The 19,307-nt window shown below is 46.5% G+C and overlaps 1 protein-coding gene and 3 pseudogenes across 2 annotated transcripts; 2 read left to right on the plus strand and 2 right to left on the minus strand.

Annotated features, from left to right (window-relative positions):
- Nucleotides 1-229: 229 nt before the first annotated feature.
- Nucleotides 230-3,526, plus strand: LOC136535539 (BTB/POZ domain-containing protein SR1IP1-like; annotated as a pseudogene).
- A 142-nt stretch (nt 3,527-3,668) lies between these two features.
- Nucleotides 3,669-7,900, minus strand: LOC136535543 (CASP-like protein 5A2; annotated as a pseudogene).
- Nucleotides 7,901-8,162: 262 nt separating this feature from the next.
- Nucleotides 8,163-9,898, minus strand: LOC136540424 (protein FAR1-RELATED SEQUENCE 5-like; annotated as a pseudogene).
- Nucleotides 9,899-14,452: 4,554 nt separating this feature from the next.
- LOC136535545 (uncharacterized) lies at nt 14,453-19,259 on the plus strand. 2 transcript variants are annotated; one of them, XR_010779013.1, is made up of 6 exons: nt 14,453-14,709; nt 14,851-14,986; nt 15,499-16,152; nt 16,257-16,440; nt 16,946-18,308; nt 18,597-19,259. XR_010779013.1 is itself a non-coding variant. In XM_066527830.1 (5 exons), exons 1-5 carry the CDS (start codon nt 14,633-14,635, stop codon nt 16,972-16,974), a joined length of 1,080 nt encoding a protein of 359 aa, XP_066383927.1. In that variant the 5' UTR covers nt 14,453-14,632; the 3' UTR covers nt 16,975-19,259. The 2 variants fall into 2 exon arrangements, 1 of the variants encoding a protein (XP_066383927.1); XM_066527830.1 differs by having other exon boundaries at nt 16,946-19,259.
- The last annotated feature ends 48 nt before the right edge of the window (nt 19,260-19,307 follow it).

The raw sequence follows: 19,307 nt of genomic DNA on the forward strand, positions 1-19,307 counted from the left end.
GCGATGGCGACGGGTGCCCGCGCTGGATTGGAAATTTCAGTGGTCGCACGCGTATTTGATTGGGAGTTTCGTCGTCAACCAGTCATGGCCGGCCGTTCATGCTTCAGGGGGACGGCAACCGGCAAGACAGGCATGATCTGGGCTGATCTGTTTCTCTGGGCCTTCGGCCCGTACTGAATGGGCCGTGACCCGACATCATCCCTGCGCTCTCCAAAGTCCAAACCGAGGTTGCCTTGCCAGCTGACCGTGCCAGGCATGCATACAGCAGTACGAAGCGAAGTGACGCACGGCTCGCTGGCCCCATGCAGCGCAAGACAAGTCGCCGGAAAGCGACGGCAGAAGGCGAGGGAGGTTTCAGCGACGCGCCAAAGGAACAATCGCCCGGACTGGTCGGGTCGGGCTCCTCTATTCGGCTTCTTTTTATCCATTATCCACGGCTGCTGCGCGACGGTGCCATTGTGTGACTTCCGGCCGCCGAGGCCAGTGTGGAAGGCAGCCGCGGCGTGAGCGCGATCCAGAAGCCGGCGCACCTGCGTCACTCGCTCTTCCGCACTGCCGCTATCTCCTCTGACGTCAACGTCGCCCGGGATGACACAGAGGGAAGGGGTGGAGCGGGAGAGGTGAACAGCAGCACGGTGACTTTTTGGGAGGGCCAGGCCGCCAGATGGAGGAGAGCCGGCTCGACACGCCGGCGATGAGGAGAATCAGTGACTGGTATACGTTCCTTCTCCTCCTCCCCTGCTGCTTCTCCTTGCTTTACTTTCCATTGGCATGTTGTTGTTGCTGTTTCGCATTTGATTCGACGAGTTCGTGTTCGATTGTTGGTATCAACACTCCGTAACCATCGCTGACAGCTTGTTCAGATCGATTTTGGACCGAAAACAAACAGCAATTGCCATCAAGCTAGCAACACGTGACTGTGCTTTCAGATCTCACATCGTACTCACTGAATCGTTCGCTTTAATGCGTAGCCAAACCCTGCAAATGGAGTTTATCAAAAGGAAAGTTTTGCCGAGTTTGAGGCTCTTGTTTGGCTTGATTGTTGCAGGATAATGTCACAAGAATTCCCAAGCGATATTACCATCCAGATTGGGGAAGCGACCTTCAACTTACACAAGGTAAATAATACTCCTACTAGTACATATGAATCACAGCGCTTCCATATCATAGTTTTCCATGCGTGTTCTTGGGATCATCGACCGTATAGAAAGCTTGGGTTCTGACTAGCGGGCGGTGCGAACGCTGCTGCAGCTCCCGTTGGCATCGAGATGCGGCTACATAAGGAAGCAGGTGTCGGGGATCAATGGCTCCAGGGTCACCCACATCGACCTTACAGGCATGCCGGGCGGCGCCGCGGCGTTCGAGCTCGTCACCAAGTTCTGCTACGGCGAGAACTTAGAGATCACGGAGGACAACGTGGCCATGCTGCGGTGCGCCGCCGAGCACCTGGAGATGACCGACGACAGCATGGGCGGGAACCTGGCCGCCAGGACGGAGGCCTACCTGGAGGCCGTGGCGCTGACGAGCCTCGCGGGCGCGGTCACCGTGCTCCGGAGGTCGGAGGACCTCCTCCCGGTGTCCGAGGAGGTGGACCTCGTCGGCAGGTGCGTCGACGCCATCGTGTACATCACCTGCAACGACAGCCAGTTCAACATGTCCATGGGCAACACCACGAACGGCAACGGCATGGCCATGTCGTCGTCCAAGGCCGTCGATGACTGGTTGGCTGACGAGCTGACGTCGCTGCGGATTGACACGTTCCAGAGAGTCCTCATTGCCATGAAGGCCAGGGGGTTCAAGGGCATTGCTCTGGGCACGCTCATCATGCTCTATGCTCAGAAGTCGCTGCGAAGACTGGTGAGCTCAACTGTGCAATGTATCAATCTACAAGTGCAGGAAGATCTGATTTGGTACATGATCACCACAGTATGTGTGCATAGTTCTTACCTGCACCTGACAAATTGCTGAGCTTGTGTTGCAGGACACACACGGAAGGGAGAAGGAAAAGATGGACCTCGAAGCAGGAACACGAGAAGCGTGTGGTGCTTGAAACCATCGTGAGTCTGCTGCCGAAGGAGAAGAACTCCCTGTCCGTGAGCTTCCTCTCGATGCTGCTTCGGGCAGCGCTGTGGCTGGACACGACCCTGGCGTGCCGGCTCGACCTCGAGAAGCGGATGGCCGCGCAGCTCGGGCAGGCCGTGCTGGACGACCTCCTGCTCCCGTCCTCCTCGCCCGAGGCCGGCACCACGTTCGACGTCGACGCGGTCCAGAGGATCCTGGTCGGGTACCTGGAGCACGAGACCGAGGCGGCCCGGCTGGACTACAACACCGACGACGACTTCATCTCGACGGCGTCGCCGCCCAACGACGTCGGAATGGTCGGTAGGCTCATGGAGTCGTACCTGGCCGAGATTGCCTCGGACGTGGACCTGCCCATTGACAAATTCACCGGCCTTGCCGAGATGATCCCGGAACGCGCCAGGTTCAACGAGGATGGCATGTACCGTGCCATCGACATCTACTTGAAGGTGAGAAATTAAACACGGAGATCTTCATTATTTTTTACTGACATATTGGTTATGGGTTTTTCCTCAACTAAATGATCGTTCACTGTGGACTATGGATTCCTGCATGCAGGCGCATCCGCATCTGAGCGAGGCCGAGCGGAAGAAGGTGTGCCGGGTGATGGACTGCCAGAAGCTGTCGCGCGAGGCGTGCGCGCACGCGGCGCAGAACGACCGGCTGCCAGTGCAGACGGTGGTGCAGGTCCTCGACCACGAGCAGCGGCGCCTGCGCGAGGCCCCTAAGCACGCGCCGCCACCGAGCGGCGTGTCGTCGTTCTACGGCGGCGAGTCCCTGGCCCCGTCGCCGCCATACAGGCCGGCGCCGACGCCGAGCCTCCTGGGCCGGCACGCCCGGAGCGTACCGGACGAGGTGTCGCGGCTGCAGCGGGAGAACGAGGAGCTCAAGATGGAGCTGCTGCGGCTGAAGATGCACCTGAGGGACCCGCCCGCGGCGCTCCCGCAGCCCAGTGGCGCTCCACCGTCGCGGCGCCGCCCGCCGCCGAAGAAGGCCGCGGGCGGCAGCGGGGGGTTCATGAACAACGTGTCCAAGAAGCTCGGGCGGCTGAACCCATTCCTGCGGCTTGATGCCGTGGACACGGAGCCGCCCAAGGATCGGAGACGGAGGCGCTCCATCGAATGGTGATTGGTGAAGTTGCCCATGCTCATGTGGCAGGCTTCTTTCGTCTTGAATCTTCTTGACGTCTATTTCACTTGATGAACATAAAAATGACTCGCGGTCGCGGATTGAATGGCTTGAGTTGTGAGTAAATATAGGTAGCAATCTCACTTGGACATAAATAAGCGTTATGCTATGCTAGTGAGCATGGCTGTAGTGGGTTGTAAATCTGCATTGTACCTAAATCCTAGTACAAGCAAGGGAACTTTTTGTGTAAATTTTGGACTTAACTTCAGTGCAAAACAAAGCTGGTAGCTCTGTAAGTACGATGTCACTGTGGTAAAACTGCACAAGGCTTCACACTGAGTCTCTAACAGGAGCTGTGGAGAGCGAGTATGTGCTGTGTCTGTGTGATGAGCGATCACGAGATGAAACAATCGAGAATTTAGATATTTCTTCACAATGATCAGGCCAACTGCAACAGAATATGAAAGTGAGTCCTGCCAATGAAGAATGAACAGATACGCATTCTTCAGCATCACCATTACCCCTCCTCTTCACTTGCAATATACATGGTTCAGGAGTCAGGACACGTTAAAACTCTAACAGTTCCAAGCATTTTACAGGGCACGTAAACAGTAGTACCGCATATAACTGCAAGGTTTCAGAGCAATGCATCTGCAAAACAGGCCGTTCCCTATTTCCCTTTTACAGGTTATAAACTAGAAATGCTGGGTCATAGTCTCATACTGTCATTGACTTACTTACCTTCCAATTCTAATACTATTAGCTGTGCCACTATATCCAGTTGTCGCTAAAACCGCAATTGGATGCTCACACTGCTCCAAGATCAGGCTATATCCTCCTGTTTCTTTTCAGCTAGCTGCGACTAGATGCAATCGAATAAAGGTTCAGGAGAAGGGATGGTAAGAGAGAAAAACAGCACATGAACTCCATTGCTACCTGCAGTCTGAAAATTAGCACAATGGTTCTCGTAGCACATGTTCAGATCTGTGTCGATCAGGACGGTGACTCCTGCCGCCATGCATGCTCCGGAGAAGGACGCTGCCCATGTGATCTGCCGTCAAACAAGAATACACTGAATCAGAAGATAAATGCGATCCTAGCTCCCCTAAGCAAATCTATGATTCATGAGAGGCAATTTCATTCGACTTTATGATCTGACAACTTATTTGGGTTTCTTTGCGCTACATAATCAATATTCCACACCAGAAAATCACTATATTGTCAAAAGTGTGTCAGATTAATCCCAGTTATATGGTACTTTTTGTATGTTGTGTTAGTTCACGACAGAGGAAAGTTGAGAAATTGTTCAGCAGAACTTATCTCTAAATGTTACAAATATTATGGAAGATTGACTTAATGATTTTTATAAGCATCATGAAGAACAAGTACAATGTTTTACGTACCCCATCTCCAATGGCAAAAAGAGCAACAGCCCGACGATTTCGTAAACAACGCTTAACAAGCAGTGCATATATGTCCACAATGGCTACCGTAAGGCTCCACACACATTGCAAGATGGTTGTTGCAATGAGGTAGCTGGCAAAAGGAGCAAATCATCAGTTTGTTATACACAAAACTAAACCAAATTAATGAGGTTGGAAAGGCTTGAAGTCGAGGATGCCAGAATGCAGCATACCGAAGACATGAATTTGCTGCGACAACCACAAAAAAAGGATAACACAGTAAAATTGTCATTTTGACCCAAGAGATCAACACTGTCCCTGTTTTCTGAGTTAGCAAAAGTTTCAACCACATCTATTACAATCACAATCACATTAAAATAAAATAAAAAATAAATTAATACATAACAAAATTGCATCATGCAAAAAAATCAATTTCTAGTTGTTTACAGCCCATAATCAGCAAATAGGTAGTCATTAGTGAACAGGAGATACCTACATGCCCAAGAAGAAATATTAGCTAAACTAAGATAGGATGGTATTCGTTTCCGGACAAACAAAAAATTGCCTTCCTCTTAGGATTCAGGAGCCACGCCTGTACTTACTTGTACTAACTATAAATGTTCCATATTGGAGCAGTGATTAGAAAGATAACTTTTTATGATAATTCTTCAGAAATTAAGTACATAATCCACCCGAAACGTTGGGCATCCATTGAGCATAGTTTTATAATGAAATACCACATTTGTACCAGGAAACATTTTGTGAGGTAATGGAGTGCCATGATAATCCATGCTTATCATATGAAAAACGGCTATTTATCCTGGCAAAAAAGAAAGAAGGGGCTGCGGGTTTATGGTGTGTTTAGTTTGCACCAACCAAGCCAAATGTTGGCCACCAAATTGGTGGCCTTGTATTTTGCCAACTTTGGCCAACAAAATGAAGTAAGGTGGCCAAAGGAGTAGGCTGCCAGGCCAAATTTTAGCATCCAACCAAATGGTGGCTAAGATTAGTAAGAGTAGCATAAATTTGGTTGTCTAGCTTGGGACTTATACAAACATAGTGGTGCTGCTCGCTAAAAAGAACAGATATGATTGGATCCCTGTGATACCATGGTAATAATGCGATGGCTTAACATTTACCCAAAAATGTACAGTGGAGAATGTTTCATACCATGTTTTTAAGATAACAAATGTGTAATGTCAAGGCTACTTATTAATACAGCCCCTTTTTTCTGTCCAGCCCCAGCTCATCCTAATTCAACTCAGCAGTTAAGTCAATTTGTAACAGTGTCAATCTAGACCCAAAACAGGCTTGTCACATCTCAAGCCTAAGCAGGTACCAGATTAGAAAAATGTTTGAGACTTGAGAGAATGGATGGGTGTTACTTAGTGAACAGGGTTCCTAGGATCGGGATCCTACATAGCATCGTTTTTTGCTTGACACTATCGGATTGGATCATAGTATTGGGATCCTATCAAATTTTACAAATTATATATTTTAATAAGATTTGTAATATGTTGTAAAGATTTCATTCTATAATAATGATTTTGATTAATTTAATAGACTTATTGTATATTTAATTGAAACTCTTGACATTATTTTCAATGGTCCTTAACTTTAAATAGTATTTTGTCATAACTAGTCAAGTGATTTATGTCAATTATTACATAGGATCGTAGTATTGGGATACTATGAAATTTTATGTTAGATACCTTCATGTAGGATCGAGATACTATAAAATTTACGTGGTAGAATATGTATTGTTTTCACTTGATAGGATCATACTATCAAAAGATCCTAGGGTATAGATCTGGATACTGACAAAATCACAAAATTGTTAGTGAATTAAACCCTTTCCATATGTTTAGGAAAAAATACACAGCATGATATTTTTGCACTAAAATAGTATTGAACAGAGCTATAGATCCGCTTCTCCACATTCCTTATGTACCAATATAAATTCAACTCCAGAAGTTTATTCACCAAAACAATATCCATTTTAGCTCTGGAGGCTGGAGCCCAGTGGGCAGCGGCTACAGAAAATTTCGACAGTTGAAATGGATGTTGCTAGCGTGCAACTTTTTCCAGAGGACACTCCAAGTAAACTGTCTTTAGTCCACATAAGGCATGCCTTTTTTACTCTTATTTTCTTGGATATGTGCCTGCTTAAGCACGGTTTCTCGAGAAAAAAAAAACAGAGGGTCATATAGGGATGTTTGGATCAATGCCTGCCAGACAAGGATCTTGATCCCAGCCGCCCAAAATCAGACGCCTCACATCCTTGCCCGGGCGGAGGGAATCCAGACATGCCATCAGGCAGGCGTTGCATAGCTCAAAACATTATCATGCGAGGAGTAGCAACCACAGGACCCAAGCAAAGATGACACGAAATTAGGTGCAACAAAAGGATTTGCAAGCGTTGGTACTAGCATTCAGAGACTTGACCCAAATTCACTGAGACAAACCAGACTCTAGTGAAAATACTTGCCGATGTGAAAGAAACCCGGAGAAAGATGCGTTTTGGTAGCTCAGGGGATTGACACAGTTAGAACTGCCCACGCGTCGTGCAAGAAAAGGAGTTCGGTTTCACACCCCATTGCCGAATCAAGCAAAAATCCAAGACATGAAGTCTTGGGAGCTTTAACAGCAAGTTCCCCGCTCACTGCTCAACCTACCCAACCAGCTGAAACTTGAAGTGTGAATACCCCCGCTAAGCTTAGCTAGCTAAGCTGAGCTGAGCATCACAGATCGAACCATTCTACTGCTTGTCTACACCACCAAACCACAATGCAATTCCGAAATCCTAGGCAGGCGACTGGAGAAGGAAGCTAAGTCGAACGGAAGAGAGACGGGGAATGAAGATGAGAGCTGGCGTACCTGAAGGCGGAGACGCTGGCGAAGTCGACGGTGGAGGACATGGCGGCGAGCGAGATGGCTGCGAAGAGGAGTTGCAGGACGCGGAGGCCGAGGCCGCCGGGCGTCCCCGGCATCCCGGGCAGGTCCTTCATCAGCACGCCCGGCGCCGGCTGCACCGGATCCGCGGGCGCCGCCACCTCCAGCGGGTGCACCACCGGCCTGCTCGCGAACATCTCGGCCCGCACTGCTAGCTGAACACGGCACGCACAGGCGAATGCTTGCGGCGGTGGCCTCGCCTCGGCGCGTCCGAGCTCTGGGTTGGTATCGGCCAGCCGCGGGGTGGCTCGACACGAGGAGGGAGGATAAGCGAAGCAGTGAGGCGCGGCACCGGCAGCAGCTAGCGGCGAAGCGCGTGCGGCTACCTAGCCAGTGCGTGAGCGTGTGGGGTTTTCTCCTTTTAGTTTGCAAATTTTTTAACGAAACGGTACCGTAGCATTTTCGTTGTTATTTAGTAATTAGTGTCCAATCATAGTCTAATTAAACTTAAAAGATTCATCTCGTGAATTTCGTCTAAACTATGTAATTAGTTTTATTTTTTATTTATATTTAATGCTTTATGCATGCATCAAAGATTTAATGTAACGAAAAATCTTGAAAATTTTTGTAAAATGAGGTGAAACTAAACGGTACCTGGGCCGGCTCGCGCTGCTCTGCTGTGTGGCCTGTGCCGGTGTGCCTGGCGGACCCAGATACAGTAACTTTGCTCAGCAAAGTTACAACGTAACTTTACTTCAGTCTCCATCCTGCAACCAATGACTCCCAGCAAAGGCTTCTGAGCCTGATTGGCTATGGTGTAGGTAGTGCTGTAGCTGCTGCAGCCTAAGCAAAACTAAAAATCACAGCCGAGCAAAATTTTTCAGCAAACAAAATCATAGCCAAAATAATATATAAATTCCAGAAAAATTTTCCACCACCAGTTCACTCTCAAGAGTGCAGAAATAAATAATTCAAGTGACATCCATACTATAATCATTAGTAGAACTTAGCATTTTCCACTTTGGAAGTTCTAGGTTCAAAGCACAAATACATGCCTACTTAGCTAGGCCACAAAAGACAGTTAGGCCATTTCACTTATACAATTAGGCCACAAAAGACTACAGTTAGGTCATTTCACCTATACAATTAGGCCACAAAAGACTATAGTCAGCCCTATCCAAAAGACTATCTAACTAACATGTTCATACTAGAACAGACCATGATCATTAAGAATACCACCATCATAAGTTGGAGCTGCTATCAGCTGGGTAAAACTTCCCAAACTATCAATAACATTGCATTCTTGAAGCTCCACAATTGCTCCTTTGTTGCGATCACCATTTTGCACTTCTACTTGGGGTTGCATTCCGTCACTTTTTTTTTTGTTTCTGGCAATGACAATTTAATTAAGTTAAGAAATAAATTACAGTAGCATATATGGGCTGCACACTATAAAGTTTCTAACATACCTTTGCTCCTTTCCCATTGCTGCATCTTGATCCGTAGATAGTTCTAGATTGCTTTCCATTATGTGCAGCTAAGAAAGTTTGAAAAAGCCATATAAATGAGTCCTCTGTTTCATCAAATAGAAGTGCAGCATCAAAAACAGTGGTTTCTTTAAACTGATTTAGCCCGAGAAAAACATCAAAAGGCCTATACTCTTTGTTGGTGCCAAAAGTAGTGTCAAATATAACCACATCACCAAAGTGTGCATAGTCAAGAATCATCTTTGCATCAGCCCAAAATATGTTGGTTATATGCTCCTCACAATCTAACTGCAAAGCATATTGAAATGATGGATTTTGAGCAATTTTGTCATGAAAATACTTCAACATACTTCCAGCTTGTCCATAAGCCAAATCCCTCTGCCGTTTGCTTCGCAGGTAATTTTTGTGATCACGACAAGTGTAGTTAAGGTTAAGTGGTCCACCAACTTGACGACTAGCCAACTCATGTGCAGCTTTTAGTCTAATTCCAGAATCATCCGCAGTCTCTATTTCAAAAGCTTGCAATTCTGAAATTTTTCTCTGCGATGCCATCAAGTGTCGAGTTTCTGGCAAGTGAAGAAGGTGATTGTGTTCAAGCATAACCTCAGTGACTTCATAATTTCCTGCACCTCGATCCAACATAAGGCTCATTCGAGCTTTGCAATCAGTTCTTGTTTCAGCTCTAAAGCACTTTCTCACATGATTTGTTTGCCCTTTCCTTGGGAGGCCCTCGTTGGAACAAACAAATCTGCATGAGGTCACCTTACCATCAAAGGTGCTTACATTTGTGCATCTTTTCCTCACATCAAAGCCTGTGTGACCCCCATATGCCATCCAAAATTGCCAAGCCTCATCTGCACTTTTAAACCTTAAACCAACTTCAGGAGCCCCCTTATTTAATTCTGCCATGGCCTTGGACAGCACTCACAATTGCACAAATTTGTTCTCCAACCCACACATCAACTGGTTCTGTAACCCAAATAATTGACAAATCAGAATATATAAAATTCTTGTAGAAACTTCAAATAATATAATATAATAGACACAACAGTACATATGAAACAAGCTAGAGCACCTAATAATCCTTTACATGAAATTCAACAAAATAATCATTTGTGGTTCATGGATTCTCAAATTCAATGACATTCAAACACATGGCTACATTTCATTTTGCATTTTGGTAGATATACGAGATAGATTAATAAGCATTCATGGATGCTAGGGCACTAAAACAAAAGGAAATCTACTGTAATCGCGGACATCTCCATTGCAGGGGGTATGAACCTCGTACCTGGATATAGCACGGAGCGAGAGAACTCCCACAGTTGGGGCGGGTCTCCTCCCGGCCGACGCAGCCTCCACCTCCCCGGAGAGGCGCGGAGGACGGCGCGGCCGGGCACCAGACGACGGGCGGCGGCGCAGCGCGGCCAGGCAACTGAAGAACTGTGCGGCGGCGAGGAGGAGAGCGCAACACAGCAGCAGCGAGGAAGGGCGCGCGCGGCAGCGAGGATTTCACCGCGACAAAGAGCCGGTGGCGCGGAGCGCGTTGGCGGGAGTCGCGGCTCAATGCGGCGCCGTCCCGCCTCCGTGGTTTCCGTCCTCGTTTTGTTGGCATGGGCTGAAAAGGTAGTGCTAGATGGATTGGGAACCCCTGTAGCCGTCAGATGGCAGCTGGAGGGTGGAGATTGAGATAACGTTACGTCGTAAAGTTGCTTCGTCAAGTTACTGAATTCGGCTCCGTGCCTGGCCCCGGCTGTGCCTCTGTTGTGGTTGCTGGCTGGCTGGGCTGCGCGGTTTGTTTTAGACTCTGTCGACCACGACATAGAATACAAGATTACCTTTAGTTAGTGTTATAGTTAAAGAGTTTAATATCTATTTTTAGTCTTATTCGATAATTAGATTTAAAGAGAACCATTTCTGTAAATAGATCTACAGGAGAAAGAATACTTAAACTTAGGTTATATTTCTTCTGACATCTAAAATAAATCTTTTATATATATATTTAAAACTATAGACCTATTTAAAATTTTGGTTCCACGATAGATGACAGCCTTACTCCGCATCCGCGACGAAAAGAAACGGCAGGGGACGCGGCGTGATGCGCCGTGGGGCCGGCGGTGACTGTGCGCGCACGTGGCTTGAGAGCCAGCCGAAACAGTGCCTCGCCGGGCGAGGAACGAAGGACGACACGGCCACTCGATTGGCTGCCGAGCCCACGTCCGAGGAACGCAAACGTGAGGTCCTCCGCTGTAGCTAGCTAGGTTCCGGCAAGCGAGCGGCGAGTTCACGCACGCCGAGAATGGACGCCTTCGCCCCCACGCAACTTTATTACAGGCACGTAGGAGTAGTTCTGTAGTCAACAGGAAGGAAACTCTCACTGGCTAAAACCTGCCACCAGTACAGTGCCAGTGCCACTGCCACTGTCATGCGGAGAGTCGAGTTTGTTCGCTTCAACTTATCAGCCGACTTATCCGTTAAAATTTATATTATTTTTCTTTTACAACGAAACAATTTCAGTCAATTTATCGGTCGATTTTAGTAACGGCCGAACGTGCCCGTATCCAGCACGAGACTACCGGTCCGTGCCGCGCGAGCCGCGAGGGCCGGGGTCACGTGTCTGAGGTGTCCCGTTTCGCCGCCTTGGTGTGTGCCTGTGTGGGTATGGGCCAATCTGTTGTTTGGACGTTTGGTGCCTGTCACTCGACGCCGGAAACGCGATGGGTCCACGCGTATCAGCAACAAGGGCAATCCGGTCCCGGGACAGCGGCGGCTCGATCGGCGCTTTCTTCCGCGACGTGAACCAACCAACCAACCACCACCATGGCCTGCCTCTCGCCAACTTTTGGCCGCCGCGGCTGCGTTCGTGATGGGATCCGATGCCGCGTCCGGGGCTTCAATTAGGGCTAAATATCGAGCCTTGACTCGGCTCGGGTCCGGCTCGAGCTGGCATGGTAGGCTAACGAGCCAATTCGACTCAGCTCGTTAATATTACGAGCTAGAGGCGTAGCTCAACTCAGCTCGTTAGCGAGCTTGAGTTGGCTCGTTTAGCTCGCGAGTTACTTAAAAAAAATGACACATATATTTCTAATGTTTATGCTACATTAATTTTAAAAGGAGATGTCCATTATTATGTAACAATATATGATTAATACACATCAGGTTCATCAAAAGTATCAACCGTACAACATAGTTGGTCCATCCATGATCCATGTAGTTCCAGCATATTTACTAGTTGCTTGCCACCATAGACTTAGGAAAGTCCATAAATTCAATATCAACATACCATCTTCTCCCTGAAAAATAATCCATAAATCAATATTTAAGTACCACGACAATTATAAAATCAAAATCCATATAAAACAGCTGAAAATAAGGATTACATACCAGTAGAATAGGTTGACATTTCTAGGTCAGCATCATCATCTTTTGAATTCATGCCGCCTGTTCGGCTGGAGCGGCTGGCTGGCTGGCGCTGGCCAGCCCTCTCACATGCGCACTGTTTACCTAAACAGTGTTTCTAGCCAGAAAAAATATTTTTCTCTCACATAAACCAGCCAGCAGTACTTCTTTACGAACCAGCAACGAATAAGCCAACAGTTCCGAACAGGCTGATGGTCGTGGACTGATAGGCTTCAGCTTATTTCAGCTCGTAAGCAGCTCACGAGCTGGCTTGTTAAAACAGCGAGCTAGACTTCCAGCTCAGTCCATAAAAAAGTTAAATCGAGCCGAACTGAGCCGGTCATACGTCGAAAGAGTTGGTGAGCCATGAGTATTATTTACAGCCCTGGCTCCAATTACAGTGTGGTAAGGATACGTACTTAGTGGCTCTGTGGCTGAAGAATGTGGGCTTCACTGAACAGGGTTAGGCAGTTTTTGGTTGTTGTGCTCGCGCGCGCAAGTAAATGAGAAGGAGTGACAAAAAAAAAAAAAGTAAATGAGAAGGATCCACTGCACTTCTTCCCTTCAGGTGATCTTTTTCTACCTCGGCACATGGCGGCATGGACGTCCTTGAACCGATGAACGTTCTGTCGCGATCACACGGTACAGAAGCCGGACATATTCAGTCTATTCACTGGTCGGTTTTTATGCTGATAAGTTCGACTGATATTGATTTATTATAAGAGAAAAATATTATATTATAGCTGATAAGTCCTCACCGAAACTAACACGCGAACATGCCGATTGTCACCACAAGACATACAGCAATAATAATGTAATCAGGCGCCTTTCATCTGGGTGAGCTAACACTAACCAACGTGGTGGGCCGAGCCAGTAGAGATTTTAGTGCAGAGTGAGACCCCCGTACGACAGTTCACACGTCCAAAACCACTTGTTACAAATTTACAATACACCCACAGAATTTGCAAACCAAACCAGCTTCCATCAGGCGTCCATGAAGAAGCGCCTCCAACCTCTCCCATCTGCCCAGAGCAAGCCTTTTCAGTTTTCACCATGCAGAACTGCAGGCCTGCAGCCTCCCAGATGTTGTGGACTCTTCCATCCGTGGCGACGTACCCCACACAACCGGAAACACCACCATCTGCGCTCGCCAAGCTTCTTAGACACTACATGCATCTTCTCTGTTTAAACGGCTCGTTCGTTATCGACAAGGCACAGATTAAAAGTTTAAAACTGTCCAATTTTGTACCATTCCGTTCCGGGTGGCTATCGTTTCCATTTTCGACCAGCGAGTCCGTTCTTTGAAAAACAAGATTGTTTCCAAATTTTTCATAAGCCCCAAAGAGCAACCGAAGTAAAGCAATTATGGACTATGAACTTATTGCTCAACCGAAGTTTGCCAATAGATTCGCAGCTAGCTCCTATTTGCACTCCTGGCGTATGAGATAACACAGACTGCAACAGCCTAGGGCCCAGTTTAGTTCCCCAAAAATTTTGCAAAATTTTTCACATTCTCCGTCACATCGAATCTTTAGACGCATGCATGAAGTATTAAATATAAATAAAAAATAAAACTAATTACACAGTTTAGACGAAATCCACGAGATGAATCTTTTAAGCCTAATTAGACTATGATTGAACACTATTTACCAAATAACAACGAAAATGCTACCGTGCCCATTTTACCAAAAATTTGGAACTAAACTGACCCTAGCAACGACACGCTAAAAGAAGAGGTGTTGCCAAGATTCTGGTCCCAGCAAAATAAACAAATCCTATAGCCTAAAATAGATTTTTCATATAGATACTCTATTGAAAATTATATGTATTGCCTTAAAGACCTGTTTAGCGAAAAGACAGCAATTCCACCTCGAACGGCACCAGCATATACGCGCATTTTCGATGGCAACACGTTTTAGTAGTGCAATCTGATGCTAACAGTGGCATCCCACCCACACCACACGGCAGTGGAGGAATAGCCACGTTCCCAGCACGGCATTCCCACGCGTTCGCGCCCGCCGACGGCCGACCCCCGCAAACGCAACGCAATAAATAATAGGCAGCCACCACCATCCCCACCAGGCCAGCACCAGGAAGGAAATAGCGGCGAGCAAAAGCGGGCGGAAAGAAGAGGAAAGCCAGGCTCGCCGCTCCCCCACCGCGCCACCAGCCGCAAAGCACAAATCCTAAATCCGATCTCTCTCGAGGTTTTCGGTTTCGATCCGGCGAGCGGGCGAGCTCTTCATGGCGACGTCGTTCGACCGCTGGGAGAAGGACCCCTTCTTCCTCGCCGCTGAGGAGGTCCAGGAATCCGCCGATCGGTGCGTTGCCCTTCTCTTCCCCCCAATTTCATCGGCATTTTTTAGTCTTCTCTGGGTGGGGTTGGCCTAGGTTTGCTCCGCTCCGTTGCGATTGCGGATCTGGTGCTGACCTCTGTCGGTTTTCTGTCTGCGTCCACGCAGGATGGAATCGGTGTATAGGGTATGGGTCCAGGAGAGGAGCGGCGGCGATTCCGAGGCGGCAAGCGTCAGTGGAGGCCCTTCAGCTGCGGAGCTTCGCCGCGAGCTGCACACGGCGCTTGGCACCGCCAAGTGGCAGGTAAATCTGTCGCCCTCATCGTTCATATCGAGGTTATATTATTGCACGGTCCGATTGCTGTAGTCCCCTTGCTAAATTCGTTAGTGTTTTATAGCGTAATTGGTATATCTTAGACACTCAGATGTGTAAAAACTTCTCCTGCTTAAACGATCACTGACAATCGAGCTTCGCATATTGTTTCATTCATTTCTTCTGCTTATTATGAGTTGCCATATTCCCTTTGGGATCCTCCTTTTTTTTATATATGTACAAGGCAGCTCTCCGTCCCCCCTTTTTTTTAAAAGAAAGAGTTGCCATATTAGCATGATGTTTAAACAACCACAATCATGTGAATGTGGATGTGATTGAGGTGATAATAGTACTTGGTTGGATAATGTACCCATCCAGTCATGTCAGTGGTCATACCTTTATAAAAAATATGTTTGTAATTATAGTGCAAAATTTGAAGATTAATGCTACATGTATCTTCGATTCAAAAGCTCATTCTGTGATTTGGTTTGTCCTTCTTTCAGCTGGATGAACTGGCACGGGCAATCAGATCGAACGACCTGGTTATCTCAGCAGGAAAAGACACAAGAGCTAGGCATGATGACTTTGTTACAGCAATTGGCTATCGCATATTAGAGGTTGAGAAAAACTTGAAAGAATCCAATGTTGCAGAGGGGAGGGGACCGTTGAGCTGGGTTCATTTGGATGAGGATGAACGGGACGACCTTGCAGCTTTCCTATCTGCCAGTCCTTTTCAACAGAAAGACAAAGTGGTCACAATTCCTTCAGCAGGTGATATTGAAGTGGGCAGCAATGCAGCAAGGATGAAAAATGATATATCAACCGACAGCTCCAAGGATTCAGCTGGTTCCACGGATTTGATTTCAGCGAGAGCAAAGGAAGATCTGCATCATGGTCACAGAAGAGCAGCTAGTGCCAGTGCTGATATAGGCTCATGGAGCGTGTCAATACCTAATGAATGTGAAGGAACTACAGAACAATTATCTGATGGCTCAGACAAAATGCCTTTGCTTAAGATAGTGAAAACATGTGCTTTGACGAGTACCTTGCAACCTAAGCCTAGAACAAAGTGTAAAAATGGAGCTGTTAGGTGGGCAGGCGTTAACCAACAGGATGTTGAAGAGGCTATCCCTCTGAGTACTTCTCAGTTGAGTCAGGTAAATGGATCTTACTCAAATGATGCAAAGATGATTTGTTATATACCTCTCTCTTTGGTTATATCTTAGTGCTCTAACCTTCGTATTCCTGTTCCTCATTGTAGGGTTTAGAGGGATGCTTTGAAAGGAACAAGAGTTGCTTAAGTTCCTGTGATGAGCATACATACAATAAGAAGCTTTATGGTTGGCTCGGAGCCCTTCATAGACAACTTCAAAGATCTCAGTATCAGATTCGATATGGGCATCCTATTCAATTGATTGTTTTGGCTCTTGCTGCTCTTGTAATCAGTAAGTCTGTTTACCATGTCTGTTGTTTTTTAATTTTGTTTCTTTGTTCGAGTTAAAAAATATTGGTAGATGTTCCGAGTCACCTATACCAGTTGGCATCTTGTATTCTTGTTCAAGTGCTATTAATTTGTCATTCTAATATGTTTAATACTTAACTAGAGCCTTCGGTAAATAATCTCGATAGAAATGTTGCGGAGTGTTTTTGTTTCATATTTCTTGGTCATGGATTTATCAGTTGGTGTGATTGTATATGCTATACTGAATGCTGTCCTTTCAATATGTACCTGAGTACTGGCACATATGGTGTAGCTTTTTTACTGTCTTTTTACACACATTTGTTACCTTTTCATAGCACTTACATTCATATTGAATCCTTGTTATCAAATTTGTATCTTATATCTTGACGTGACCCGTTTGCTGTTATTTTGTCAGTTGTCCTTAACTGTTGCACAACTTTGCGTTTTTTCCCATTGCATATGTATTTACCATTTCTTTTACTTTGCAGTTGTATGCATAGTGAGGACAATCTGGTGACTATATTTATTGGGTCAGGATTGGATTTCTAGCCTCACAAGATCAGCAGCTTGTATGGTAAATTCATTTGCAGTTAAGTTACTTTTGGTCAACTGGATCCTGAGGCATGCACATGTGGCAACTATGGCAGAACATTTTGGTGATCAAGGTTGAAAGGCATGTATAGTGATCTGGTTGGGGCAACTTATCTTGTCACATGTTCAGGGCAGTCTGCTTCGTCCTTGGAAGAACATCTCCAGGGCAATCCTTGCATCAAGGTTGCTTTGTCATACTTGGATATGCTCTGAATGGTGCCTTGAACACTTAATGCACCTCGAGAACTCAATCCTCTGTGGTGGCTGGTCGGCACCTATGTAATGGTCCCAGCATAAATTATTGGTGCAGTGGGCTGGTGATCATGCTGACTTGTATCATGCATCTATGCTATTGCTTTAACTGCCTGGCACGGAAGGGTGGTGAATTTTTATAGGAGTTGCCTTCTGAACTGCAGAGCTCCATAGGGGATAGGTTCTGGTCGGAATGTGAAAGGCACTAGAAAATTACTTTTAGGGCCGGTTTGGCATCCTTGGAATTGAAATCATTCTAATAATTATAATTTAGGTATAGATTAATTAAGCTAATATAGTTATATATGGAATATATTTGTATATTTATTGTTAGGTATATAAGGGATATTTATATGTTGTATTTCTATTGTAGGAAGTGAGTTGAAGAGTGCTAAAGTTGGAGAATAGAATTATATCATAGTAATCTATAGAATCCATTTCTCTCTCCCATCCTATGAATTTGAGATAGGCTTATTTGTGAGCTTAGTAATGTTATGCAATGTTAAATTTCAAGCCAAATAGCCTTAATTTATTATGTAAATTTCAATTCCTAAAAAATAAAGGGATCCCAACGGCCCCTTACTGTATCTGCTTGTATTGTCACGCCTACAACCTAATGAGCCTGGCAGCCTTGTCTGTACCCTGTACACTGAAATTAGAGAATGTTGAAGCCCCCCGGCAGTAATCAGCTGGAGTTGTAAGGTGCCAGTTTTGTGTTGATTGTGTAGAACCTGCATTACGGCTAAATTCAGTGCAGAATGTAGCACTTTACTGTGCATGCTAATGTCTTTGCCCCCAACCAACCATGGTATTCCAAACTACTAAGGAAAGCATTTTTGGTCGAGTGCTAATAAAAACAGTCCTCTTATAAATTCTTGTTTATGAGAAATCGTGCAAAGGCTCTTATTTCCCTCAGCTTCTGTAGCATAACTGGCAGCTTCTGCGTGGACTCACAAAAGGAAGGTCGTCGTCGCCGCCTGTCCACCGCGTCCATTGCCGTCAGCACAGGTGCTCCGGGCAGGCGGGCACGACAGTTCTGTCCGCCCAGTTCACGTTCTTTAGCCTCTTGCAATCTTTTTGAAAGCAGTTTTTTTGTTCATACATGTTCAACACGTGCTATCCTCACCATCCAACACTGCATCGAGATGTGTGCAACCCAAATCAGTAGTGTGAAGCAGCAGTGGGGCAGAGAGTGGAAACGCACGAATCTCAAAACACTTTTGGACAGTGTAGATAGTGCATGTGCAGCATGTACATGCTGCAACACATTATTGAATCTTTTTCTCCATTTTTCAGTTCACCCACCAGAGCCGGTAGCAGACGAAATCCAGAGCACGGTTGTCAGCGGGCGGAGCACGCCAAAGCTCTCCTCTAGCATCGGCAGGAGAGACAACCCCTTTGCTGCATCCTCAGTAGTCACGATCGTCCCCTAGCATTCGGCAAATGGTGAGCTGGCGCGGGGTCTCGTGCAAACATCGAGCTCAGGCCGCGGAACTCTGGGCTGGAGCCTCTCAACCCTCCAACACATCGCCATGTGACAATGGTGATGCGACAGCAAAAGGTCGCCATGTGACGATGGTGACGCGACAGCAAAACGCCGGCTTGGCAGGCGGCAGCTACGGCCAGGCAGGCTACGGTGTGTTGACGAGACCAACTGCTAGCGTTGGTTTATCCATTGGCGAAGTGAACGGCTCTGATGCCTGTTCGCTCGAACCGGCTTATCAGTTAGAATCTATAGTATTTTTCTCTCACAACAACCGAACCGGCTTATCAGTTAGAATCTATAGTATTTTTCTCTCACAACAAAACAGCTGCAGCCGGCTAATGCCAGCCGAACAGGGCTTATAAATCAGTTGAGACGGAGAAATATAAAGCTGATGCCACTGATCTTGTAGAGCATTTTTATCTGCATCATAGCAGTGCTTCTTGCGTTTTAATTTACTCAATTTCTTCGCATTATTGGCTCATCATTTTATACGGTTCTGAAATAGCAAAGTCATGTTCCTC

Source organism: Miscanthus floridulus, chromosome 2, assembly GCF_019320115.1.
Source record: "Miscanthus floridulus cultivar M001 chromosome 2, ASM1932011v1, whole genome shotgun sequence".
Classification (NCBI taxonomy): domain Eukaryota; kingdom Viridiplantae; phylum Streptophyta; class Magnoliopsida; order Poales; family Poaceae; genus Miscanthus; species Miscanthus floridulus.